Here is a 25,030-nt window from a genome sequence, read left to right as displayed (position 1 = left end):
GAATTGATGTCAACCAGTGTATTTGCACTTAGAACAACTAGATCAACTGCATCTTGTCTAGCATCATGGATTGAGGCTCACCATTGCCGGCAGGGAGGTGCCCGGATTTTTCGTCTAGCTGGTCAGCCCAGTAGTGTTCCTCAGCTTGGCTAACAGCTTAAATTGGGAAAAGCCTACGCAACAACGAGACAGGGCACGCGTTTTTGTGCATTGAGATTGCACCTGTCAAAGATGATCAAGTCAAATACCTTTGCACGCGCTGCCAGGACTTGGGTTGACTCAACAGGTTCCATGTTTACTGTAACAACGAATTGAACCCGATATCCGAGTCTCCCAGTAACAGTCCAGTGTTTTCTTTCTTACGTGCTCACTCATCTTTCTTTATGTTCTCTCTTCCCGTTCTTGGTCGTGCTCGGGCTTCGTGCCTGAGCAGAATAATCTGTGAGAAAACACTCAGCTATGTTTTTAATAATAAGTTATAGATTTATAACAGTGAACTATTTGAGCATAGCTTATCGTTCACTCGGGCCTGGAATCCCATACTGCAGCGAAAAGACGAACCTCCCATCCAAACTTATGTGGCGTGGGGAATGGAATCCTGCGAGTATATCCCGGACTTACCACGGAGATAACCCCGGCCATCAACGGCGATAGCGAGAGCTAACCACCTCGCCATCCGCAGCTCACTTCATCATCGATTTCCTTAATTCTACATGTTACACAAAAGCCTCGCTTGAAATACTACTCAAACTCTCTCCAATACCACTAATTTAGTCTCTTAACGCATCATTATTTGAAATGACTGACGCCAACAAAGCACCCCAACTTAAGGAAGGCAAACGCACCCGCGTCCAACTATCTTGTACAGCATGTAGAGCACGCAAGCAAGTACCCCTAATAATGACACACACTTTTCTCTCTTTTCCTGAAATATCCAGTGCCAAAGAGGATTGTTAACAAGGTCCCAGGTTAAAGTGCTGTCGCACCCATCCCTGCACCAACTGTAGAAAGCGTGGCGAGGCCAGCTCGTGCACCTTCGTCGGCCGCGGACCGCGGGGAAAGACTTCACAAGGACGAGCAAGTCCCACACATGTTCAGGATCGGTTACAGCACCTGGAGAATTTGATTCTGTCGCTGACGCAGCAGCGGAAGCTGGAACAACCTACAGAGGAGGATGGCGATAGTGAAGCGATTGAGCGGGGAGAGGTGGACGACTTCAACAGCCTGGAACCGACAAATGCGAGAGATGCTCCCCCTGCTCATAGCTCTGATAGACACGACAATGGGGCAACCGGGGATCGGCGCTCGCCATTGTCGGAGCTGGGGACAAGGTCTCATACCCTTACTCCCGAGGGATCGCTGTCTGACCCCCCTGGGAAGTTGGTGGCTCAGGAAGCCGAAACGAGGTACATTGATGGGGCACATTGGAGGGCTGTATTAGAAGAGGTATGTTGTCTCATGCTGGATTCTCTTGTCCCAGCGGCTTCTGTGTAGGAAGGAGGCTAAACGTCGGCAGATCAGCGAGGTGAGGGAGTATCTGCGCGAGCAAGATGCGCATTCGGACGATGAGCTTGCCCAGAATGAGGCGACTGATGTAGCTGGGCCGACTTTGTTGCTGGGACTGCACAAACCACTTAAAAAGGAGGAGCTGCTGGCAAGTCTACCGCCGCGGCCGATAACAGATCGGCTGATTGCGCAGTGGCTCAATTCCAAAGAGCCTGTGATCAGTGAGTCTTCAACCAATCTCAGAAGAAGCAGCGATGGCTAATACTTCAAGTGATCACACACATACCAACCTTCCAGAAAGAGGTAAATGCCCGGAGAGCAAGTCTTCGATGGCTATCGCAGCTGACAATCGCAGTATAATCAATTCTGGGACAGACCGCACGATGTGTCCTTACCCTGGCTGGCTCTTTTGTATTCCTGTATCACAATGGCGGTTGCCTTTCATCAGCGGGCCGGCGATCCTGGGCCACTGTCACTGGGAGATTCTGCTGAAGCCATGGATACCTTCGGAAAGCTCACGGCGCAATGTCTCGTCCAGTCAAACTATACCACCCCTGCAAAATACAAAGTTGAGGCGCTCTTCCTCTACACGATGGCTGAATTTTTACGGAGTGACGACGCACAAGTCGGCGTGTCATTCCTTCTCGGCATCACGATCCGCCTGGCCATGCGAGCAGGGTACCATCGCGACCCGAAACACTTTCCTGAGATGTCCGCATTTGACGGCGAAATGCGTCGACGTGTGTGGACTATCCTCCGCCAACTGGACATTCTCATAAGCTTCCAGGTTGGCGTACCACGAACAGTCCAAGAGTGGCAACATGACGTGGAGCTACCTCGCAACTTGTCCGACGAAGACTTCGATGAGAACACCAAGGAGCTACCTCCATCCCATCCCGAAGAGGTATACACATTGATGTCGTATACTCGAGCGAAATCGCGGATCATGAATGTTTTCGGCAGGATCGCAGATCTGGCCTTCTCGCGCGAGCCGGTCACCTACGATGAGACACTCGCTCTTGATCGACGTCTGGACGAAGCGCACGATCTTGTGCCTGTTATGTTCAAATTGCGACCACTAAGCCAATCCATCGCTGACCCATCGGACATCATCCTCCGACGTTACACCGTGGAGTTGCTGTATCTGAAGTCGCGGTGCGTGCTGCACCGGAGATATCTTGGCGAGGACCATACCAACCTGCGGTATGCGTACTCTCGGTGGGTGTGCATGAGTTCCTCGAAAGAAATCCTTCGGTGCCAAGCGGATCTCTACCAAGAGACACAACCAGGAGGCCTGTTATACCGGGATCGCCAATTCCCCACTGCACTTCAATATGCGGATTACCTGCTGGCCGCGATGATCATCTGTCTGGAGTTGTCGCATACACGCACGACGACCCCACCCGTTGGCGGAGGCACCAGCGATGATATTGCAGTGGTAGTCCGGGGTTCGGAGGAATTGCTGTCTGCGCTGGAAACGTCGCACCGGATCTTTGGTGAGATGCGACACCGGTCGGCCGATGCGCAGCTGGGGTATGCCGCCATGACGATCATGCTTCGGCGGGTGAAACAGCAGCGTTCAGAGCAGGAGGGTCAGAGTGAGCCTACTCACTCAAGTAAGTAGCCTGTGCATGTTGTTCTACCTATCAGGAAGGAACTAATTGGTACCTACAGGCTTTCCTCCCGCGTATGGAAGCTGGCAACTGGAGGCTCCAAGCTCGCTGGATGCGCTGGATATTCAACCCATGGACGGGGTCACTCCAGGGTATGCCTCTTTGGATGTGATTGGGGATATGCTGGACACTCCTACCAACATGGACTGGGTGAGTTCTTCCTTCCTGTGAGAAAACAAATATACTGACTGTCGTAGCGTCTCTGGGATCTGCAGATATATGGCATCGAGGGACAAAACGCGGGAAATGCAGGGACTCAACCGGTCATTAACGACGTGCTTCAGCCATACTAACCAGGAACTATTCATTATATTTTATGCTGAGCTGGCAGCTACCGGCCCACCGCACCATATATTCTGTGATCGAGATTGCCACTGCCTTCATCGACAGTTCAGGCCCAGAGACTGAGTCATCTCCGGGTTCTTCTACGTAGTCAAAATCGATATTACTTTAGGCAGTGTCAAATATGTAACCTGATATTCATTCTAAAACAGAACTAAATCACGAGCGCAAGGTACCAGAAGCAATCATTGCGAGTTTATGTGCGATAATTCGCTTTGTCGACACCGGTGGGACGATCATGCTCGACAGGCGCAGACCTGGCCACTAGATATACCCAGCCTGGTACATGCTGCTGGGGCCTTCAAAGCACATACTCTTGCAAGCTGGGCCGTATATCTGGCCACCTTCGAGGAGATAGACCTCGCAGTCAAAGACACTCGAGAACTTGAGGTGAAAGGCAGAGGTTGTGCTCGCCATCTTGTTGGTGGGATCGCCGAGGAGAATTCATAAGACTACAAACATAAGAATATAGCAAGTCCGAAGGTCAAGACCAAGGTGAGTCCTGCAGTCCTTAAGGTTTTCTGCTATCAAGAGACTCATTCCAGCTGCCAACAATTGGGTCCGTTTGAATGAATTCCATAGTATCCCGTCTTCGTCATACTTTGGTAGCCAGTATAGAGCGAGCCTGCGGCAAAGGAGTTAAGGAGAAGGCAGGTAGAATTGCCCACAAGCGATATGCGTCGGCCCTACCAAGATGCGACCCTTATTTATCGCTCATAAGCTGGATCTCGAACATCACTCATGTTGAGTTGTTGTATGCAGTGGCAATATCTATAGATAAAGATCAGTAGCTTAATCGGAACATTGTGGCTCCGGTCCCGTGGCGAGGGTGGAGCAATAGACTGCCGACAGCCTCAACCCGCGCCCAGCTTGCGAGTCTACATCACACTGGTCCTGCCTCTCCTAGGATCGCTACCCATAAAACGTCATGGCTTCCTTACTCGGAGCTGGCTACGAGTCAAGCGACGATGACACCGCTCCCTCCGCCCCGCAAACCCAGCCCCCGGTGCCGTCTGCGACCAAGATTGTCGCGGCGCCCGAAGTGAATACAGAGGTTTGGTCCCTTGAGATTCTCTGCTTGATAGCCAATGGAACCCCGGCCTCCGTTGCCAAACCACTCGAGCCCACACAGCTAACATCCCTACAGGATCAAGCGCACATGCAGATGATGCTGGCTAATACGTCCTCCACCGCCCTCACCTACAACGCCACATACGATGACCTCTCTCGACCATCGCAAGGCCCGGCCAACCCTTTCAAGCCCGCCGGCGCGGCCAACGGCGCCAAGCGCAAGAACGTGCCGACGGGCTACGCTGAAGAGGCAGCCATCAGCGAAGCGATGTTTACGGCACAACACCGCACGTTCCAGAGTCTCGGCTACACACGCAACCCGACTGTCCCCGAGCAATTCGTCGGCAACCTCGCCCACGCAGCGCAGTTCGGCGGCCGCGACGTGATCCAGATGAAACCGTCGAAGGAGGTCTCCGCGGCGCTGCGCGCCAAGCGACAGAAGAAGGGCGACTCGAGCATCGTCGAAGGGGAGGGCGCCTACCTGGGCCCGTGGGCCAAATACCAATCCGACAACCACTACTATGAAGATGCAGAAGCTGTGGAAGGCGCAGAGGACCGCGAGCTAGCCAGCGACGAGGAGTACGTGTACGAGGACGAGGCGGACGCGGCGGCGGCACCACCATCGCACATCCCCGCGGCGATGGACAAACTAGCGACGGACTACCAAGACGACACGGGCAACGCGGAGACGACCGAGTTTCACGGCAGCGAGCAATTCGACTACCTGGGGCGGACGTACATGCACATTCCGCAGGATCTGGACATCGACCTCCGCAAGGAGCCGGGCAGCACGAAGAACTTCATCCCCAAGAAACTCATCCACACGTACAAATCGCACACGAAGGCGATCACATCGCTACGGTTCTTCCCGCGGGCGGGCCACCTCCTCCTGTCCTCGGCGGCGGACGGGCAAGCCAAGATCTGGGACGCGTACCACTCGCGCGAGCTGCTGCGCACGTTCTCGGGCCACAGCAAGGCGATCACGGACACGGACTTCCACCCGACGGGGACGACGTTCCTCACGGCCTCGTACGACCGGCAGATCAAGCTGTGGGACACGGAGTACGGCAAGTGCGTGGGGCGGTTCTCGACGGGCAAGACGCCGCACGTGGTGCGGTTCAACCCGTCGCCGGAGCTCTCGCACGAGTTCCTGGCGGGCATGTCGGACAAGAAGATCGTGCAGTTCGACACGCGGTCGGGCGAGCTCGTCCAGGAGTACGACCACCACCTGGCGGCCATCAACACCATCACCTTCGTCGACGACAACCGCCGCTTCATCTCCACCTCGGACGACAAGTCGCTGCGCGCCTGGGAGTACGGCATCCCCGTGCCTATCAAGTTCATCGCCGAGCCCTACATGTTCGCCCTCACCCGCGCCGCGCCCCACCCCAACGGCAAGTACGTCGCCTTCCAGTCCGGCGACAACCAGATCGTCGTCTACGGCGCCACCGACAAGTTCCGCCAGAACCGCAAGAAGAGCTTCCGCGGCCACAACAACGCCGGCTACGGCATCGACATCAAGATCTCCCCCGACGGCCAGTTCCTCGTTTCGGGAGACAGCGCCGGCTACGTCTGCTTCTGGGACTGGAAGACCGGCAAAATGTACCACAAGATCATGGCCGGCGGCAAGGAAGGTGGCGCCACCACCTGTCTGGATTGGCATCCCCAGGAGACCAGCAAGGTCGTCACCGGTGGTCTGGATGGTATCATTCGCTATTGGGATTGATTGCGTCGTCGTCGACTTTGCTCTTTCCTTTTACTTTCGCGGGAAAAGGGGCATGGGGTTATGGATCATGTTCTTCCTTCTTATCCTTTTTTTTTTTAATATCTTCATAGATATGGGCCCTTCGTCGCCGGTTTCTTGGGACGGTTAGTAGTATAGGTGCTGTACATGCATACATACATACATACATACTACTTTCCGCAGCGACCAGCTTGTTTCTCTTCCCCAGGGCAACAGTGTCTGTCCGGTTTCAATTAACCACAAAAGGAAATCTCACCCTTTTGAGGTCTACATGAGCTAGATTATAATTGCTAGCCTTCTGGTCATCCCCAAGTGAATCCGTCAGATATGTTTCCCGTAGACCCCGTACCAGTCCTATACATATATATATTCACGAATACTTAAATAGATGTAGAATTTTTCTTCAACCTTCATGATGCGAACTACCATCATGCATCTCACCGCTACTGGTACTGTCCGTACCGTATATATACACAAATGAACATCATATATCCTCAACCCATAGCCGCGCGGTCCTAGAAACTAGCCATCTCAATCCAGCTAGCCACGAAAGCCAGCGTGCGGCCCCGATCCATCGCCATGCGCTGCGCGAACTCCTCGAAGTTGAGCTTAGCGCCGCTGCCGCCGCGCTCTTTGGCTTCGCGTTCCACTTTATTCAGGTAGGCCCAGCGGGATAGCGTCACCGGAGAAGGGGGGAGCGTCGGGCTGGGTCGTTTGGGGAGGGTGGAGGATGGAGGCGGAAGGGGTTGAATGGGGGAGGGGGAGAGCTTGGGGGCCGTGGCTTCGGCTTCGGGGGAGGATGCCGGGAGAGGGGAGGCGGGTGCTGGGAAGGAGATTGGGTTGGTAGGGTCGAGACGGAGTTCGCTGGGGAGGTCGGTCTGGTGAGAGGGGAGAAAAGCGGGTGATGGGCTGCGGGTTGTGGTTTGGTGGAAAGTCGGGGTGGTTGTGAGGAGGTCGTCCTCGTTGGGACGGTGGTGGGGGAGTGTGGGATCGTAGTATGATGCTGCAGCGGAGGACGGACAACTGTCTGCTGGTTCCGAGGCAATTGAGGAGGTGGATAGAGAAGGCGAAGAGGGAGATATCGCGTGAGGCTGATACCAGTTCCCGGTTTCGTGAAGAGCCGCAGACTGATTCATTGTGCCCAGCTCCTCTGCAATACCTTCCGACTCGGTAGGGTCAATGAGCGATTCAACATCCTCATCTGGAATGTGCAACTCTGGTGTTGGAGGCGCCAAAACCTGGGCGGGTTCAAGTGTAGGACTTTGGACGGAATATCCTGCCCGTTGAAGGAGTTCATCAAGAGATCTGTCGCGAATCATGCTCTGCATTGCTGCCTCTGGCTCCCCCTCATCGGCTTCAGCTTCCGGCTGTACGACAGGAACTTCTTGAGCAGCCTGGCTGCCATGCTCCATCTGCTCGGTGAGTTCGATTTCGCGGGCCCATATCTTACGCTCAGCCCGGGTCTCGTAGACCTCCATAAGCAGATCCTCCTTCGGCTTGAAAAGGATGTCGAGTAGTTCGTTGAACCCTTGTTGAGTGACTTGATACAGAATCTCTTTTCCAACATCTCTTTCCACTTCAGGGACCTCAAAGCCGCCCCACCGTTCACTCACAAGGATGCTTCGCGAGGAGGTCGACGGATTCGATCTCACGTCATAATCGTCAGTCAGGTCATCCTGGAATCGCACCTTGGATGAGGAGCGAGAACGGGGAGATGGCGGGTGTGACTCCGATGTGGCTGGGTGTGTTTCGTCAACCTCATGGTCGTCCTCTTCATCTGAGCTAGCTGCATCCGTGTCGCTTTGGTAGCCAACGGGGGCGGTGGCGCCATCTTCTTCGTCCGTGTAGAAACCTCTTCGTCTCCATCGGTCGTGAACCCCCATTCGGCGGGTCACGTGGAGACGAACCTGATCCGTGGCATACATCCTATTGTATACAGCCGTGCCGATGCGAGCCCGATCAACAGGATCTGTGATCTCATGAACAGGAACGTAAGCTCCAAGAGCGCTAACAATGTCCTCGTTGCGAATGTGCTCCGGAGGAGGCCATCGATCGCTGGCACCAGACGAACTCGATGCATCATCAGCTGCAACCCCGGCTTCATCGGTGTTCGTTCCTCTTCTCGCTTGGCTCCCTGAAGCACGAGCAGCGCCAGAGGCAGGTGGCCGCATTGCCGTAGGGAACACCGGCCGCGTGACCCCGTAATAGCTTCGAACGGCAGCATCTCCAATCACCGAGTAACGATCACCAGTATCCGTTCCATCAAGACGCAACACTCCCTCGTTGTCGACAATCTCCAGATCTCCGTCATGGTTGACGCGCTTCCCTTCACCTGCCCGTGAGGGTTCACCATTAGGAATGCTCCCAGGAAACGCTGAACTGATCGGCTGGCTTCCAAGAACGACATCCCGCGCACCACCTTCCAAGAAATCATCTTCCAGACCGGCAATCATATCTCTGGTCAACTCCCTGCTGAGAGCGTAATAGGCTCTAAATATCCGCAAGAAATCCTTTCTCTCAATGAAGCCATCATTGTCGATGTCATATCCCCGGAAAACGCGGCGAAGCCGTTCGTCATTACTCTTGTTGTTCAGGCTAGCAATACCCTTCAGGAACTCCTCCAGTCCAATGAGGCCGTCGTTGTTGGTGTCATAAAACGCAAACATGCGGTCATAGATGAGACTCGGGGGCGGCGGCCTGATAGAAGTATTCGGCACAAAGCACCGATCAAACGTCTTCCGGTCGATGGCCATATGCACCTTGTTCGGGTCATCCTCCCATTCGTGATTTGCTAGACACCGGAACTGATCCCATAACGCATCCAACTCGGTATTCTCGAACCCAGTCTCTTTCATCAACCGCTTGAACAAAGTTCTTGGCAAGCTGCGCGGCATCATCGCCGGCTTTCCAGGATACCAAACCGGCTGCGACTGGCGGGGACTGCCCGGGAACGGCGCGGGAATGCGCACCTTGTAGAACATATGCGTCTTGATATGCACCTGCATGGCTTCGCAGGTTTCACACAGGTCATAATCAATGCAGTTGGCGCATCGGTACCTGATTCCCTGAATCGGCATAGCACCACAGCTGTTACACGTCACGCCGCGATGGATATACCCATCCCGCCTCGCCTGATCCTCCGCGATATGATAGAGCAGATTCAGCAGATTCTGGCCCTCATGCATCGGCGCCGCCTCATTGTTATGTTCCGCGCCGTCGCGCCACGAGAAGACACTCTGGTCATCCACGACCGTCTCATCGCCGCCATCGACGGCGGCACTACTCTGCAGGTCCGGCCTCGGGGACTCGCCTTCCTCGGTTTCGTAGGGAAAGCTCGACGTCGACAGCGTCACTCTCTCACCGTTCTGCCGCCGGCGCCGCAGATCCGCCCCATAGTTATCGTCCGCATTGAACCGAACGAGCGCCCTCTCGATCCCCGCGCGCGAGATCCCGCGTCGCTGGAGCTGCGCGATCAGGTACTCCCGCTCAGGACTGCCTTCGTCCAGCCGGTGACTGGCGGGGAAGTCCAGCGCGAGGAACGACTCCAAAAAGGTATCTTCCATCATCTCCCGCATGCGTTCGGCGTGGGCCTCGGGCACCCCAACCTGCTCCATCAGCTGGTCTCGAGTCGCCAGGAGAGACGGGAGGAGGCCGCTTTCGACGCGCCGGCCATCTTCGGTCTCGATGCGGAAAGTTCCGTACACGCCGTTGTGGCGCTCGAGTTGTTCGAGGTGCGCGATGGCGCGCGATGACGGCGTGTCCGCGGCGGAGGAGGACTCTTCGGGAGGATCATTGCCACTGCTGTTGTTGCGGCGCGGGCGGCGGACGGCGCGGCGGCGATGAAGACGTGAGCCACCTGGGGAAGAAGAGGCGCCGGTTTCTCCTGGGTGGAGGAGGTGCTGATGAATGTAGACGATCGCGTAGGCTGCTGCTACACCGGAGAGGAGGTACAGGATCGGACGGTATCGTGACAAAGCGGACCTGGAGTGGGCGTCCGACATCGCGGCCAACGAACAATGCGAATTATAAGGCAGACGGGAGCATTTCTGTTGTTATCAGCCGGACTAGTGGCGTGCTCCGGTTGTTGAGGCCACAGAATCTCAGATCCGATGAGCTCAGTCTCGACTCGCAGTGAATAAGGTAGATAGATTGTTTAATGCGGAGTGGGTTCAAGATTCTCCGGCCTCTTGGGCAGGCGGAAGCTACGGCCATGACCGCCTTCGCGGTAGAGACTTGAATCTTCCGCGCTAGCTGTGTTGCATCTTCGACAAACACACACAGTAAATGTTATTTGGGTGCAGCTGTAGAGCTAAGCCTACGTTGATGACGCTTGTCCGGGAGAGTTTTCATCGATCAATCTACATAAACCGGACTTACAGTTCTCATTTCGCTGGCCACTCCATCCGAGTCATCTTGCGCGTGCAGATTGTGGAATGCAGCTTGGGTATCGTACGCTCTTCATTGTCACACCGCTGAAGGTATATACAGTATTATTGAACACATCAACAAGGAATATAACATTATCAGAGAACCAAAGGAAACGTAAAGCAAATGCAAGGTTACACACACATAGCCTCAAGCACAAGGGCTCCGAGGCACGATAGGAGGGAGCTTCTCCCTCATCGCTGCTAGAGTTCAAGAGAGAAAAATTAAAGCCAAAACTGCAATAGCTCAAATCCACCTTCACACTGTCGCTGTCGTCAATGATAATCTTTCATAGTCACGTCATATACAAGGTCTCCTGCTGCAGGCGCCCGATCGCATCGAGTGCAGCCCGGCAGGAGATGTGCAGGGGTTAGCGAAGCGAATGCGATCGGAATGCAGCAGCGAGGTTGATACTCGCAGAACCATGCTTCATCCAAGCCGTTTCGACTAAAGGACAAGACTTGACGCCGCGCGATACATTAGCCCGGACGGCCGTTGCGCATCGCGTGCTCTGCCTTGTCGCGAAGTCAGTGAGACTCGTCGCGGATAAGAGCAACAATCATGCTGTAGAGGTAGAAGAAGAACATGATCAGGTGGAAGCCCAGCTTGATGAAGGATTCCTAGAGTTGAGAGGGTTAGCTAACGCTTCGCCAAGGATGAGTGACGTAAAGCCGGTATGCGGTGCAGACTGACCTTCTTGTGCACGTTGAGCTTGCGGAAGATTTCGGTCGCATCCAGCAAGTGCTGGTTCTCGTAAATCCTGTAGTAGAGTTGTGGTTAGCGAATATGTCGAAGGGGACCGTTTTCCCTGCGAGGGCGGTAGCTGCGAGGAAAACGTACTTCTTGGCATTGAACGCCAACAGAGGCAGGTTGAGCACGATAGCGACCCAGTAGCCATTGATGACGAAGAGGATGGTGAGGAATGCGTGAACGGCAGCTTCAGGGATGATGTAGGCGTTGAGGCGGTTGCACAGATCGATCGGGTTAATATAGTCACTGCACAAGAGTCATATTAGCGAGTGGTCTGCCATCTAGGACTTTGTCGCAAAAACAACCGCCGAAGCAGTCGGACACCTTGCCCTTTTCAAGCAAAGGCCAGTCTGAATGTGCAAAGGGTATCTCGTACCATTCCAAGTCGCTGTACATGATCGTGAAGAAAACCTGAAGGAACAGGTTGACGGCGTTGATCAACACCGCCAACAGATAGAGCCAGGCTTCACCGGACATGGTGGGCAAGAAGACGAACTGGAAGAAGGTTGTCGAGGGCCACGAGAGGGTAGACTCAGCAAAGTTGAAGAGACGTGCTCGAGATTATCCGAAGGGGACGCAGAGAAGGGGAGTCTAGACAAGTGAAAGGAGAGGTGAAGAAGGTAGAGAAAGGTAGAGGAGGATGCAAGCAGGTGAAGTTCATAAGTCGGTTGTGGATTCGCCCCGATAGGGAAAAGCCGCGAAGGGAAGCTGGCCAAGGCGGTGAGCCCATCTGGGTGGAAAGCTGTCACCGCTTATGGCATCATCACCATGTTTACTACTGGAAGAGCTATCACTTTGCTATTGACAATTCAAATCTGTGTATTTCTGTCTGGCAGACAAGATAATGATCTGTACGCTAAATCTACTCCATCTGTCGTTCCAGGCCAACCTCAACACGATGCTCACATGCAACTACCCAGCAATCGCACGGTGATGACCAACGATGACGTGGTGGGAGGGGAAACACGTGCTTCATTCCGCACTGGAAATGCTTGTTACTGTCAGTACCCGTGAGTGTAGATCCATTCATCCCAAGTGACCATTCTCCATCTATATACAATACACCGGTCGTTAACATGACAGAACTCGTGGCTGAACAAAGAAAGATAGCATAAGAAAGTAATATCTCATCAGCATTTCCCGTCACAAAAAAGTACACAACATTAAAAGATATTCAAAAAACAAATCTCTTCAGGCAGAGATAACGCGACCAAGTACGGCACATACAGAGGTACTCGTCTAAGGGGGAAATGATGCTGCCGTCACCGCTTCTCAACAAGGAGAATATGCATCGCTCCATAGGCAATCACGATGAAAGCACCGGAGACGATGGCTAGTCCAATAACATCCTTCCACAAGGCCAGAGTATCAAAGCCGAAAGCACTCAGAATGGACGCGCCTGGGACTTCAATATCTAGACCATATTTATGATCAATCAAGGTCAGGTACGTCACTTCATTGACAATCAATGCCTCGAAGCCATAGTGGAAAATCGAAAGCTAGACGGATGTCAGCAAGTTCAGGTCTATCTGAGACAAGATTGGAGTAAATAAACTTACGGTTTGTAACCACAGAGCAGACTTGGGAATCGCGTCGTGGTTGAGCAGCAGACCAGCAAAGAGAAGACTGAACAGCATCACAAGACTTCCAATCAGATTGGCCACTCCTCCATCACGGAAGATAATGCCGATGAAGAGACAAATGTTGGCAGCGGCAAGGTTGAAGAGCACCAGCACCAGAATGAAGCGGAAGAACTCTCCCCAGGCCGGGATCAAGCCGGTCATTGGATACACGATTATTCCCATGATGATTGGTGGAAGAAGCCGCAGAGGTACGATGTCAAACACCACCTTCGCAGCAAAGTAGGTGATCGGGTGGTAATAGCCATTGGCCCTCTCACGCACGAAAAGAAGTCTTTCTGATGAGAAAACCGTCAGACTGGTAAGAGTACTGAAGCCGAAGAGGGCTAGGATGAAGAAAAAGAGACCCAGGCGATTCTGAAAGCCCTTAATATCGTCGGTCAGTCCATAGAAGAGGTAGCCACACAGGACGGCAAGCAGGATAGATATTGCGTAATGCGTAAGCATCAACATCGGGTTTCGGTACAGGTTTCGCCAGGTGCGCTGCGATAGAATCAGGAACTGACGGAAGAGACCAATGCGAGCATAGCCTTTGTTGGTTCCAGCGTGGGGAGCAGACAAGGCTTCCGGGTTGGCGAATCCGTTAGCCGCCCGAGCGTTCTGAATGGCAGCCACAATCTCATCATGCACAGAACGAGCAATATCTGACGAGGAGTAATTGGCGACCAGGATGTCAAGATCTGTTTGGCCCGGAGCGACGGGTGGGAACTGATCCGGGTCTTCAGGAGTCTGATTCGGGATGAGGGCGGGCTGGCGAGATAGTCGTAGCCATTGCTGGGTGTTCTCTGCTACATCGTCCAATTGAACATCTTCTTCATCTGTCTTTGGGGTGGACGGAGCCTCGGGATCTTTCTTCCGTGAGTAGAGTTGTCTATCCTGTCTTTGTTTGAGAGAAACCCGCCGTTTACTCTTGGGCCGTCGATTCGCTTCCAAGGTGCTACTGGAATTATCCTCCAAGCTCACATTCGATGCGCTAGCGACAGATTTGACCGCTCTCAAACTGCTCGAGGCCGTCTTCGGGGGATCCATACGTGTTCCGAGTAAGGGAGACTCGACCTCGTCACTGTAAGAGCGAGTGACACTGGCATGCATCGTAAGGTCAACCAGATAGTCAGCAATATTGAAACCCGGAGGGCAAGAGTATCCCGCCTGATCGAAGTACTGTTGACATGTCGAGAATGGTCCAGAGTAGACGGTATTTCCTTTAGCCAAGAGAATAAGGCGATCGAAGAGAGCCACAATATTAGATCTGGGTTGATGAATGGTGAAAATGACCGTCCGGTTGTATGTTTTTGCCAGAGTGACGAGGCATTCCACGACATTAAATGCATTGTATGCGTCCTAATCAATCATGTGAGTGAAAGTCGCATTGGCCGAATATTCGCGAACTTACTAATCCACTAGTAGGCTCATCCAAGAAAAGTATACTGGGGCTGGTGACAAGTTCGCAAGCGATACCCACTCGTCGCTTTTCACCGCCCGAGATACCTCGGCCTTTGCCTTCCTCGGAGCCAATCAATTGATCTTTGATATGTGAAATCCCAAGCTGCTTCTCGACCTCAAATACTCGCTGTTCCTTTGCAGCTCGGCTCATATCCCGAGGGAGGCGGAGCAACGCACTAGTCAAAATAGTCTCGTGTACAGTCAAAGTGGGAAGCATAGTATCCTCTTGATCGACAAAGCCAATCATCGACTTGAAGTCATGGTCGCTGATCTTTTCCCCGTTGATGTAGAAGTCACCACGGACTGTACCTCTCTTGTTCTTTCGAGCGAGAATGTCAAGGAAGGTAGTCTTCCCTGCGCCTGAAGCACCCATGATAGCCGTGATCTGACCCGGTTGGGAAGCGCCTTGGATGCCGCTGAGGATTTCCTTGCCGTTGAGGTAGTACGAGACATTGTCCCAGTACATAGCTGCCGGCTTGTGCTCGGCCAAGAGTTTAGCCGCTTCATCATCTGAATCGTCGGAGAGAGGCAGTTGGATGCGGCCGTATGATCTGCGCGAGAGGTACCATACGGCTAATATCACAGCCACGACAAACAGAGCGCATCCAGCAATGACTCCAGCAATAAGAGGGGTGTTGATCTGCTTGACAGGACGAGTGTATCCAGGGACGTCTGTCCTATACAAACACTCTCCCGCATTGCAATTCAGCGTGATACTTTTGTCTCCGAACACTGCCTTGATCAAGTCATCCATCGCTGGTTCCTGAAACTTGCTTCCATCGTCGGGGCTACCACCCACAGTCGACACGGACGAGAACGATGCCGGACCTGCGATTGATTCTCTGAGGAAATCGCCGATGTCAATGGAGCCCTCCTCGCCACAAAGCATTCGTCCAGGGATACACTCGCAGTGGATATTCTCGCACGTGTAGTGAGTCTTGTTCTGGTTGTGAGTCGTCTCCAGGCCCCATTGACACGTATCCAAGCCACAGTAGAATGACTCTACCTTGCCCACCCAAAACTGAAAGTTGCACGTGTTATCTTCCGCCTCGCATGAAAATGTGACTTGAGGCTTGCGCTCCTTCAGTTGGTCCAGAATCTTGCGGTTTGTCACATCGCACATCTGGAAGTTCTCCTTGACAGTAACACCCTGCTTGTAGCAAACGCCGCCTTCCCCTTCCGGCATCATTGCATTACAAGCATCGTCCGTCTGACAGACGTTGCAGTTCAAGCCTTCCCAGCCATCCTTGCAAGCGCACTGCCCATCTTTCGGCGGAGACCTCTGGTGACCGTCGGCCAGCGATCCACACAGCGGCTGTGCACAATCATCACCTCCGAAACCGGGTGGACAGACACATTTTCCTGTGAACTTATCGCAAGATGCGAATTGAGCGCATTGGAAGGCATCTAGCTGACAGTTGAAGCAAGGCGGGCATCCATCTGGGCGATCGCTGAAGGTGGAGAAAAGTGGAGGGATTAGCTCGGCTTCGGAGTAGTTGCTCCGCGCCGCAACAGCAGATGCAGACAACGTGAGCCCAAGAGCCAGGGAGAGGTGAAACGCTGAGGGGAGTCTCATCCTGAACTAGAATGAAGGCATTGTTATTAGCGACCGGATACCAGAGGAGATAACAACCGAATGCCAGTTGAGGTGTCGCACCGGAGAAAGGACCGATGCGGAGATAGTGTCGAGCAATCCCCAAGTAATCAAGAAGCCAGGTGGTGCATCGGGCTTTCTTGTCAGACAAGGGTAAAGGACAGGCTGGGCGGAGAGAAAGAGTACTTGAATTGAAGGAACGAGATTGCTTGTGCAGATGGGGATAGGACGCGCTACAACAACAAGCAAAGAGGCGGTAAGATGATGGAGGCAAGAGATGAGGAGGTCGGAGGTTGGAAGGGAAACCGGTTGGGGTTGGGGGCGATGACGAGGGCGGAGATGCGCTAAGCTAAAGCCATGGCCTGACAGCCTGGGGCACCAATAGCAACTCCGCATAATTATTATTGTCTGTCCCATCTCGGGTACCTACGTAGTACACCACTCAGCACACAGGTACCAGGCACTATCAAGTTATGGGAGTATCCTGTTAACTGGAAAGTATTTGGGCCTCGGTTATGAGCTCGGAATACACATACTCGCACCTGATTTTTGAGTATCACTCCGAGTGAGCTAGAAATCTCCCGTCCTACATCTTCTGGAATTCATGTTCGTATAATATGTAATCCGATAACGTTGATCGAAGGGGTCATTTCCATATCACTGACAACAACTGAGTCGCACAACGACCAAAACCTGTTAGAAAACTGACAGAATACTGTTAGTAACATAGAGTCAGATTGATGATGCCTTTGAAAACAAGGTTCTGGGGCTGGAGAACTGGTCATTTTGTGCCATGAACCAGAGACACGCATAGATCCGAGCGCCGACACACGCCCCCGCATTAACTAACTAGCCACGCTGCTAAACCCGCGACTAGGATTGCTTAGTGCTCAACAGGCAAAGCCAAATACCACGCAAAACGTGGCTGGTATCTGTCGCACCCTTGTGAGCTAGCCTAAGGGCCAGTCAGAGAGTGATCTGATCCACTATCGCTCGTGGTGCCATGCTGATTGAAGAGTAGCTAGAAGTGAGCTGACCGGATTAGAGCATCTAATCGAATTATTATCAAAGGTCAGCTAGTACGCTGTTTCGATGCTAGTCCTAACCGAACCAGCAACAGCAGAGGGTTCCAGAAGATGGAAAGAGAAGCACAAGGAGTAGAGGCCACGAAAATTTGAGTAAACAATGCCATGGGATAATATTTTTTCTCTCAAATTAGGTAGCTCCAAGCTTCAGGGACCCACATTGGCCCGATTTCAAATAGAACGGGGAGCTGGGACTCTATAAAAGTTATTTATACTTATAACTTTCAAGTTGAGTCCGTGGTTCGATGTATCTTGGTATCATGTACCGTACTCATCAGCTTAGGTAGATGGTTAGTGGAGGGGGGAAGCTGACTGTCCTTGCCCAGAGTACATTCAAATGTCCAGAATGCTTGACCATGTGAAACCTAGGCTCAAGGATGGAAATGATAGAATTCTTTGACCGTCAGCGTTATTGCTCTATTTATTTCCGGAAGTGGTACGAACATTTGCAACCTGCATGATCCAAGGCAGCAAAGTGAGTGTGTTTGCTTCATTCCAGCATGATCATGGATAGGATCAGTGGAGACTGGGATTGGAGAGGCTGCCGGAACGATGATGTTAGCGGGTGGGGCTTCCCCAGTTTACTTACAGCTAAACAATAAGGGTGACTGACTTCATCCCGTTAACCGAAGTTCATATTTTGCATAACGCTGCATAGTACGCCAGCCGAGGTAGAAAGTTCCCTCTACTCCCTGTCATTGGAGGTACGATGCCTGTCGTTCATTGTTCTGCTCGTGAGCGCTTCCGGCGGGTTTCCTGTCTCTTCTTTCTTCCTGATGCCTTATCTCATACCCTCTCTTCCCCTCTTTGCAAATTCTTCCAGTCTTTGAACTGCTGGTGCATCGAGTCAGACACAGATATTCCCCAGAGCTCTCGTCACTTACCTTCGTGCAAGCCAGTATGCTTGAGATTCCTGGTATGCAAGGACAATCAATGTAAAAGACTCCTTAGCACTGACTCGACCAGATGTACCATTGGCCCTCGCCGGGCCCGCGCTGGCTACGGTTCTCGCCTATATAAATGCCAAGTACTCGGTCTTCTATGATCGCATGTTGATCAAAATGCTTTTCAAGGTTGCCTTCAACCTCCGATCAGCCGAGCGTCGCGACAAAGTCAACCTATTTTACAAGCTTGAAGGTCATGCATTGAACCCCAAGATGAGGGACCGACCGTTTCTTGTCTATAATGGCCGTAGCTGGACGTTCCACGAGGCTTACATCACCGCCTTACAATATGGTGCCTGGCTCAAAAAGGTACAAAAGGTCAAACCCAAGGAAATTGTGGCCATGGACTTCATGAATTCGTCAACATACATTTTCATCTGGTTTGGCCTCTGGAGCATCGGTGCCGTGCCCGCTTTTATCAACTACAACCTGACAGAGAAGCCTTTGACGCATTCGGTGCTGACCTCATCTGCGAGGTTGCTGCTGGTAGATGAGGAGTTGAGTGCGCAAATTCCTCCGGAGCAGCTGGAAGCCTTTGCGTCCCCGGATTTTCGAGGAGACAATGGGCCCGTTGAGGTGGTTTTCATCACATCTGGAGTGGAATCGCAAATCCTACAGATGGAGCCCACACGGGAGGATGACAAGATTCGCGATGGAGTCAGTATGCGGGACACAGCTGTGCTTATCTATACGAGCGGGACTACTGGGCTTCCCAAACCTGCTATCATCGGCTGGAGAAAGGCTTGGAGTTCAGGCATAGCGATCACGAATTGGCTGGGTCTCAAGAACACGGATCGCTATTATACAGTAGGTTTCATTCCTTTCGCATGTGGAATGATTACTGATTTACGCTAGGCCATGCCATTATACCACTCATCGGCTTCTCTGCTAGCTGTCTTATCGTGCGTTTGGGCCGGATGTGCAGCCGTTATTGGCCGCAAATTCTCTGCCCGTAATTTCTGGCAAGAAGTACGAGAAAGTGATGCGACGATAATCCAGTACGTGGGTGAGACCATGCGGTACCTCCTGGCTGTCCCTCCTGCACTCGACCCAGTCACTGGAGAGGATCTAGACAAGAAGCATAACTTACGACTGGCGGTGGGGAACGGCCTTCGTCCCGACATTTGGAACCGAGTGAAGGAGCGCTTCAATATCCCTACCATCGCCGAGTTCTACGCCTCTACCGAGGGCACAACCGGATCTTGGAACATTTCGAGTAACGACTTCGGGGCAGGAGCTATTGGTCGAAACGGAGCATTCACCGCCTGGATCCTCCGTCGCAAGGTAGTAGTCGTCAAGGTTGACGAGGTCTCGCAGCAGCCCTGGCGCGACCCGAAGACAGGCTTTTGCAAACCGATGCCCCAAGGCGAGCCCGGGGAGTTGTTGTGGGCGCTTAATCCTACAGATCCCAACGAAACTTTCAATGGTTACTTCAACAACTCCAATGCTTCGGATAGCAAGATTATCCGTGATGTTCTGCGCAAGGGCGACGCCTACTTCCGGACAGGCGATCTGATTCGATTTGACAACGAGGGCCGGTGCTATTTTAATGACCGCCTGGGGGATACGTTTCGGTGGAAGAGCGAGAATGTATCCACGGCTGAAGTGTCCGAAGTGCTAGGTGGCCATTCAGATGTACACGAAGCGAACGTGTACGGGGTGGCCTTGCCTCATCATGATGGCCGGGCAGGCTGTGCGGCTATTCTCCTCCAGCAACAAACTCGTGCTGCTGATCCAACTGTTCTAATTCCTCCTTCCCAGGAGACAATGAGCAGCTTGTCGGCGCATGTCCTGAAGAATCTGCCGCGGTATGCCGCGCCTCAGTTCCTGCGCTTTACGGTGGCGATGCAGACCACGGGGAACAACAAACAGCAGAAGCATGTTTTGCGGTCACAGGGTGTGGATCCATCACTGGTCGCTGCAGACGACAAATTGTACTGGCTGCAGGGCAGTCAATACGTACCTTTTGAGCGAGATGACTGGAGTCGGTTGCAAGCAGGGAAGGTGAAGCTGTGAATGGATGGATCTGTCGGGTTGAGCATGTCAGGTACTTATAATCTGAAGCTTTCGATAGTACATATTCAGATATGCCATGTCTATAGTGCTTGCACATCTTTGATGCAGGAACGGAGTTCTCGTACAAATGCCGAATGGACCCACTGTACCCCACTGGGTGGGGCGATGGCTTTATGGCCTTCGGAGGAATGATATCCTTTACCGAACGCAGCATATCGAGCCAGACGGGCATTCAGAAAGATACATGCTTCATTGGCTACCTCTTCATCTATCGGATTTAGTATGCTTGATAGATCTCACACTATATCAGAAACTTATCAATCTTTTTTACTGATGACAGGAAGTCTCTGGCTCTTTATTCAGAAGACAACGGACGAATGATATGATACCTCACTAATTTATTAACCCTCTTCCCTCCATAGCTGCCGCATGCTCCTTCACGTCCAGATATGTGACCTTGAAATAGATGAGAACTCTGAAGAAGCAATAACACAACTTGAAACATCATATTTGATGACGAGGGTCTCGCAGTCCCATGTCCCATGGGTATTAGTGTGACTAGCAAGTACGGATGGGATGCATGAGTTCCTGGCCGACTAGCGCGAACTTAGCACAAGCTTAGCTTATCTGATTTTGGATCTACATCCTTCATCTGGATTACTGACCCTGAAATAATACAGTTCTATGGAATATGGCGCCCTGTACACTGTCGATTGCAGATCTGCAAGCCTATCGGCTACTCGGAAAGTCCCCGGTTTCGGCACGGCGATATGCTCTCTGCTCCGCGCGGTATAAGATAACCCCACACCCGCCAGTTGGAGATCTCCCCATCCCATTCCCCAGCATTCCTCGCAACACAAATCAGTCAATCGACACCCTGCGCACTCTGATAATCACTATGCCCCTCTCTACAACAACAAGATGGACGACGCAAGCCCTCCGACCGAAGCTCCGCCTCAGCGCAAACAACAACACCACCAGCCGTCACTTCTCCGCGCATCGGGCTCTCCGCACGAGCCCCGACACCTCCGCATCCGCCATCGCAACAGCCTTTCTCACACGATTCCAGTCACTGGGCCCGCAAACCCGCACGCAAACGCTGGACGCAAACCAACTGCAGCTCCTCTCGCTAACACTGAACCGGCCCTCTCTCTTCCCCAACACACCCTCCCTCTCCAACTCCCCCACGCCGCTCCCAACCGGTACCCCACTCCCCGCAGGCTACCACCTCGTCTACTTCGCGCCGGCATGCCTCGAAACCGAGCTCGGCAATGACGGCACCGACACCTCCTACAATCCGGCCTCACCCTTCACGCGGCGCATGTGGGCCGGCGGCGAGGTGCACTGGCCGCGCGACGCCGCCTCGGGCAAGCCGAATCCCCTCCGAGTCGGACAGGAGGTGCAGGAAACGACGCGGGTGCTCAGTGCAGAACCGAAGATCGTCCGCAAGACGGGCGAGGAGATGATCGTGGTTGGGGTGGAGAAGGAGTTCCGCAATGAGGACGGCGTCGCTGTTTTGGATCGGAGGTGTGTTCCTGCCTGTATCCCCCAGAGTCTCTTCCTCCCCACTTCGTCGTATCGACCACGCAAGAACTAACTATTGTAACCCAAACCCCAAACACAGAAACTGGGTCTTCCGCAAAGCTCTAACCAGCCCATCACCCACACCATCACCACCACCACCACCGACAACCAGCAACCCACCCAGTACCGCAACTACAACCACCTCAAAGACAGGCAAAACCCACACGCGCACCCACCGCCAAACAGCCATTTCACTCTTCCGCTTCTCAGCGCTAACATTCAACCCGCACAAGATCCACTACTCGACGCCGTGGGCGCGGGATGTCGAGAGCCACAAGGATATCGTGGTGCACGGGCCGCTGAATCTGCTCGCTATGTTGGATCTGTGGCGGGATACGCGGGGCGGTGACCTCGGGGGCCTGATGCTCCCTGAGGCGATTGCGTACCGGGCGACCAGTCCGTTATATGCGGAGGAAGAGTATCAGGTGGTGTTGGATGAGGAGGCGGGGGATGGGGTTGGAAGGGTGCGGATTTTGGGGCCTGGTGGGGTGGTGGCTATGAAGGCGGAGATTCGGTAGTGTGGTTCTTTCTTGTTCTGTTTAGTGTACATACATACTGTAGACAGAAGCCGTAGATTGATCTGAGCGTGGTTACTGGTTGGTTGTTATGGTTGGTAGGGGTATGTTCAAGGCTGTTCTTGTTGCAAATAAAGGATAAGCAGCCTGAACTATTCTAAATCGGAAGAGCCCAGCTAAGGTTGCATGAATACCAGCCGTAGAGTTCAGCCACGGGCAGTAGTACGGCGGATACGATAACCTCGCTCACTTCCTTGAAGCACGGAATCAACCCGATACTTCGCATGGGTAGATGTAGAGACATCAGTCCAGCAAAGAGAAATCGACATTTCTCCTAACGGAAACCTTCCCCATGGCCATAGGCATTCTTTCCGAACCTTGACCTAAGTCACTACCAGAACTCCTCAAACAGTAGATAATGCATCCATGCTGTTTATCTAGCATCGCTCGTCTAGTCATGCAACTATGTATATTCCACACTGACCAGGCCCTGCAGTATGCTCAGCAAACCCCTCAGGTGCAAGCAAAAATAACAAGAAGACAAGAAAGCTTTTGTAGACGGATGAAGTATAATGTAACCACGCTGCGCTGCGTATCGCATAAGGATCATTGAATGTATCGAGGCCTCAGACAGATCTTACGTCGAAGGAACTCAGCGACTAAGCCTCTTCTCGTGGATGAACAGACTGCAAACAAACGAGCAGAACACGATGCCGATCACGAAGGTAAAGCTCTTGTTAGTAGCCCAGCCATAGCAGCTGCGGACGATCCTGGCGACCGCGGGGTCAAGGGTCTTGATGAAATCCAGGCTCTGGCGCACGCCGTCCACGATGTGATCGATGTCTTCGCTGTCGCGCAGGCCCCACTGTAGCCGATCGCGGAGGACCTGCTGGACGACGGTTGAGGAGAGCGAGAGGCCGATGACTGAGCCTAGGGACCGGAAGAGGTACGAGCAGGCGGTTACGACGGCTTGGTCTTCTGGGGTGGCGTTCGAGACTGTGATGTGCGGATACGGGGTTAGAAATGTATGTGGATGGGACAGGGGTGGGTTTGACTTACTCAGGCTGATGAGGGTCGAGGTGACGCCCGTGCCGTTACCGAAGGCACTGAATACCGTGCCCAGAACCATGACCGTCGTGTTTTCAAATACCCCGCCGGAGGCGAGGGTAATGATCACCAGGCCTACAGTGAGCGAGGCGTAGGCGAACACTGTGAGCCAGTAGAATTTGCCCGTCCACTTCATGACGAATCCGGCGAAGAGAGAGCCGGTGACTCCGGAGACGATGCTGGGCAGCAGCCGCAGGCCCGCGATGGTGGCCGAGACGCCGTCGACTGCCTGGAAGTATAGCGGGATATAGAAGAGAGCCGCCATCCAGCCTCCAAAGCTGAAGAAGTTGCATCCATAGGCGGCGAAGAAGGTCCGGTTGAAAATGATGTGGCCGGGGGCGAACGGCTCGGTTGCATAGTAGCACTCCACCACCACAAAGAGCACGAAGAGGGCAACGGACACGCTCAGGGAGATAATCGTGATGGGGATCGTCCAGGATACATTGCTGCCTCGGTCCAGACCTAGAAGAAAACCGAACACTGCGCCCACAAGAACGACCGCTCCAGGGAAATCGATGCGGCCCAGTTTGTCCCTCCAGTGGCTGTCCTCGATTGCGGGCAAGTCGAGCATTATTGTGACAGCAATAAAAGCAAGGGCACAGAGAGGCCCCTGGGCGATGAAGGCCCTGCGTCGCAAGTCAGAGGATAATTGATACTTCGGGCGCAACATGCGTACTCACCATCGCCAGCCGATGTAATCAGCCAAGATGCCACCTGCAGTCATTGTCAGCGAAAAGGGCCGGTGACAGCAGCACTTATATCCTTACCAAGCGGTGCTCCAACTCCGGCGCCTGTCGCATAGATCATGTTGATGATACCTTGCCAGACTCCCCGTTCTCGAAGCGGGATGATATCGCTCAGAAGAATGCTGACTACTGTCGTCATGCCGCCGCCTCCGATACCTTGGAAGACCTGCATGCTCTCATTAGAACATGACCAGTATACAGGGCAGAATCACATACTCGTGCAGCAATGAGCTGGTTGATATTTTGGGCGATGCCGCAGCCCAAGCAGCCAATGCCGAAAATAGCATAGGCAGATAAAAGGCAGGTCTTCCGGCCAAAGATGTCACTCAATTTTCCATAGAGGGGTTGAAATGATGTCAACGTCAAAAAGTATGAAGTAGCAATCCAGTTGGTCAAATTGAGTGCCTTCAAGTCGCTACCGATCTGGCCGTAACTGGCCATGATAATGGTCTGGTCGGCTGCGGACAAGAAAATCTAGACCAATTTAGCGGTCAACTCAAATGAGTTTTACAACGAATCGCCAGTAGCGGAATGGACATACCCCGATGGATACAGCTGGCAGGATATACTTCAAGTTTGGACGGGCTCCCGCGGCGAGTTTGGTCTGAACCCCCTCTGCGCCGTCCTCCCCGGTGGGAATTTGTTGTTGGCTGCCAGACTCGACATCCCGCTGGCCAACGTCGGGAATTGCCCCTGTGGTTTGGGTGTTACTGTGAGACCGCAGCAACGGGGATGTCTCCGTCGCGGCTCGTTCCGGTGACATGTTTGCTCAGGCACAGAATCCACTACCCAAAGGCCAGAAAGTCGACATATAATTCGGATTGCGAGAACAGGGAAAGGAAAAA

General features: G+C 53.1%; 8 protein-coding genes across 8 annotated transcripts; 4 read left to right on the top strand and 4 right to left on the bottom strand.

Moving 5' to 3' along the window:
- Nucleotides 1-714: 714 nt before the first annotated feature.
- BO97DRAFT_370850 (putative C6 transcription factor) lies at nt 715-3,558 on the top strand. Its single transcript, XM_025692794.1, has 7 exons — nt 715-884; nt 969-1,446; nt 1,517-1,727; nt 1,778-1,809; nt 1,862-3,122; nt 3,181-3,329; nt 3,377-3,558. Exons 1-7 carry the CDS (start codon nt 799-801, stop codon nt 3,470-3,472), a joined length of 2,313 nt encoding a protein of 770 aa, XP_025550523.1. The 5' UTR covers nt 715-798; the 3' UTR covers nt 3,473-3,558.
- An 858-nt stretch (nt 3,559-4,416) lies between these two features.
- Nucleotides 4,417-6,480, top strand: BO97DRAFT_392442 (WD40 repeat domain-containing protein). Its single transcript, XM_025693867.1, has 2 exons — nt 4,417-4,575; nt 4,669-6,480. Exons 1-2 carry the CDS (start codon nt 4,450-4,452, stop codon nt 6,316-6,318), a joined length of 1,776 nt encoding a protein of 591 aa, XP_025550522.1. The 5' UTR covers nt 4,417-4,449; the 3' UTR covers nt 6,319-6,480.
- Nucleotides 6,481-6,851: 371 nt separating this feature from the next.
- On the bottom strand, nt 6,852-10,337 carry BO97DRAFT_392439 (EF hand domain protein; the record flags this gene model as incomplete). Its single annotated transcript, XM_025693866.1, has 2 exons — nt 6,852-7,363; nt 7,496-10,337. 2 exons carry the CDS (start codon nt 10,335-10,337, stop codon nt 6,852-6,854), a joined length of 3,354 nt encoding a protein of 1,117 aa, XP_025550521.1.
- A 713-nt stretch (nt 10,338-11,050) lies between these two features.
- Nucleotides 11,051-12,133, bottom strand: BO97DRAFT_102905 (cornichon family protein). The gene is made up of 4 exons (XM_025689847.1): nt 11,888-12,133; nt 11,602-11,757; nt 11,455-11,521; nt 11,051-11,381 (listed from the first exon to the last, which is right to left on the bottom strand). Exons 1-4 carry the CDS (start codon nt 11,986-11,988, stop codon nt 11,289-11,291), a joined length of 417 nt encoding a protein of 138 aa, XP_025550520.1. The 5' UTR covers nt 11,989-12,133; the 3' UTR covers nt 11,051-11,288.
- Nucleotides 12,134-12,502: 369 nt separating this feature from the next.
- Nucleotides 12,503-16,456, bottom strand: BO97DRAFT_471107 (putative ATP-dependent permease ADP1). Its single transcript, XM_025700017.1, has 4 exons — nt 16,252-16,456; nt 14,545-16,176; nt 13,071-14,492; nt 12,503-13,010 (listed from the first exon to the last, which is right to left on the bottom strand). Exons 2-4 carry the CDS (start codon nt 16,168-16,170, stop codon nt 12,774-12,776), a joined length of 3,285 nt encoding a protein of 1,094 aa, XP_025550519.1. The 5' UTR covers nt 16,171-16,176; nt 16,252-16,456; the 3' UTR covers nt 12,503-12,773.
- A 1,609-nt stretch (nt 16,457-18,065) lies between these two features.
- On the top strand, nt 18,066-20,252 carry BO97DRAFT_370836 (putative long-chain fatty acid transporter). The gene is made up of 3 exons (XM_025692793.1): nt 18,066-18,189; nt 18,240-19,024; nt 19,073-20,252. Exons 1-3 carry the CDS (start codon nt 18,174-18,176, stop codon nt 20,231-20,233), a joined length of 1,962 nt encoding a protein of 653 aa, XP_025550518.1. The 5' UTR covers nt 18,066-18,173; the 3' UTR covers nt 20,234-20,252.
- An 826-nt stretch (nt 20,253-21,078) lies between these two features.
- Nucleotides 21,079-22,335, top strand: BO97DRAFT_478658 (hydroxyacyl-thioester dehydratase HTD2; the record flags this gene model as incomplete). Its single annotated transcript, XM_025700638.1, has 2 exons — nt 21,079-21,760; nt 21,858-22,335. Exons 1-2 carry the CDS (start codon nt 21,132-21,134, stop codon nt 22,333-22,335), a joined length of 1,107 nt encoding a protein of 368 aa, XP_025550517.1. The 5' UTR covers nt 21,079-21,131.
- Nucleotides 22,336-22,918: 583 nt separating this feature from the next.
- On the bottom strand, nt 22,919-24,948 carry BO97DRAFT_471104 (putative MFS multidrug transporter; the record flags this gene model as incomplete). The annotated part of the gene is made up of 6 exons (XM_025700016.1): nt 22,919-23,328; nt 23,392-24,065; nt 24,120-24,153; nt 24,207-24,351; nt 24,402-24,659; nt 24,796-24,948. 6 exons carry the CDS (start codon nt 24,946-24,948, stop codon nt 22,985-22,987), a joined length of 1,608 nt encoding a protein of 535 aa, XP_025550516.1. The 3' UTR covers nt 22,919-22,984.
- Nucleotides 24,949-25,030: the final 82 nt, after the last annotated feature.

This window comes from Aspergillus homomorphus (genome assembly GCF_003184865.1).
Source record: "Aspergillus homomorphus CBS 101889 unplaced genomic scaffold BO97scaffold_23, whole genome shotgun sequence".
Classification (NCBI taxonomy): domain Eukaryota; kingdom Fungi; phylum Ascomycota; class Eurotiomycetes; order Eurotiales; family Aspergillaceae; genus Aspergillus; species Aspergillus homomorphus.
Note: the sequence above shows the minus strand (reverse complement) of the source record. Positions and strands in the feature narration are given on the sequence as shown.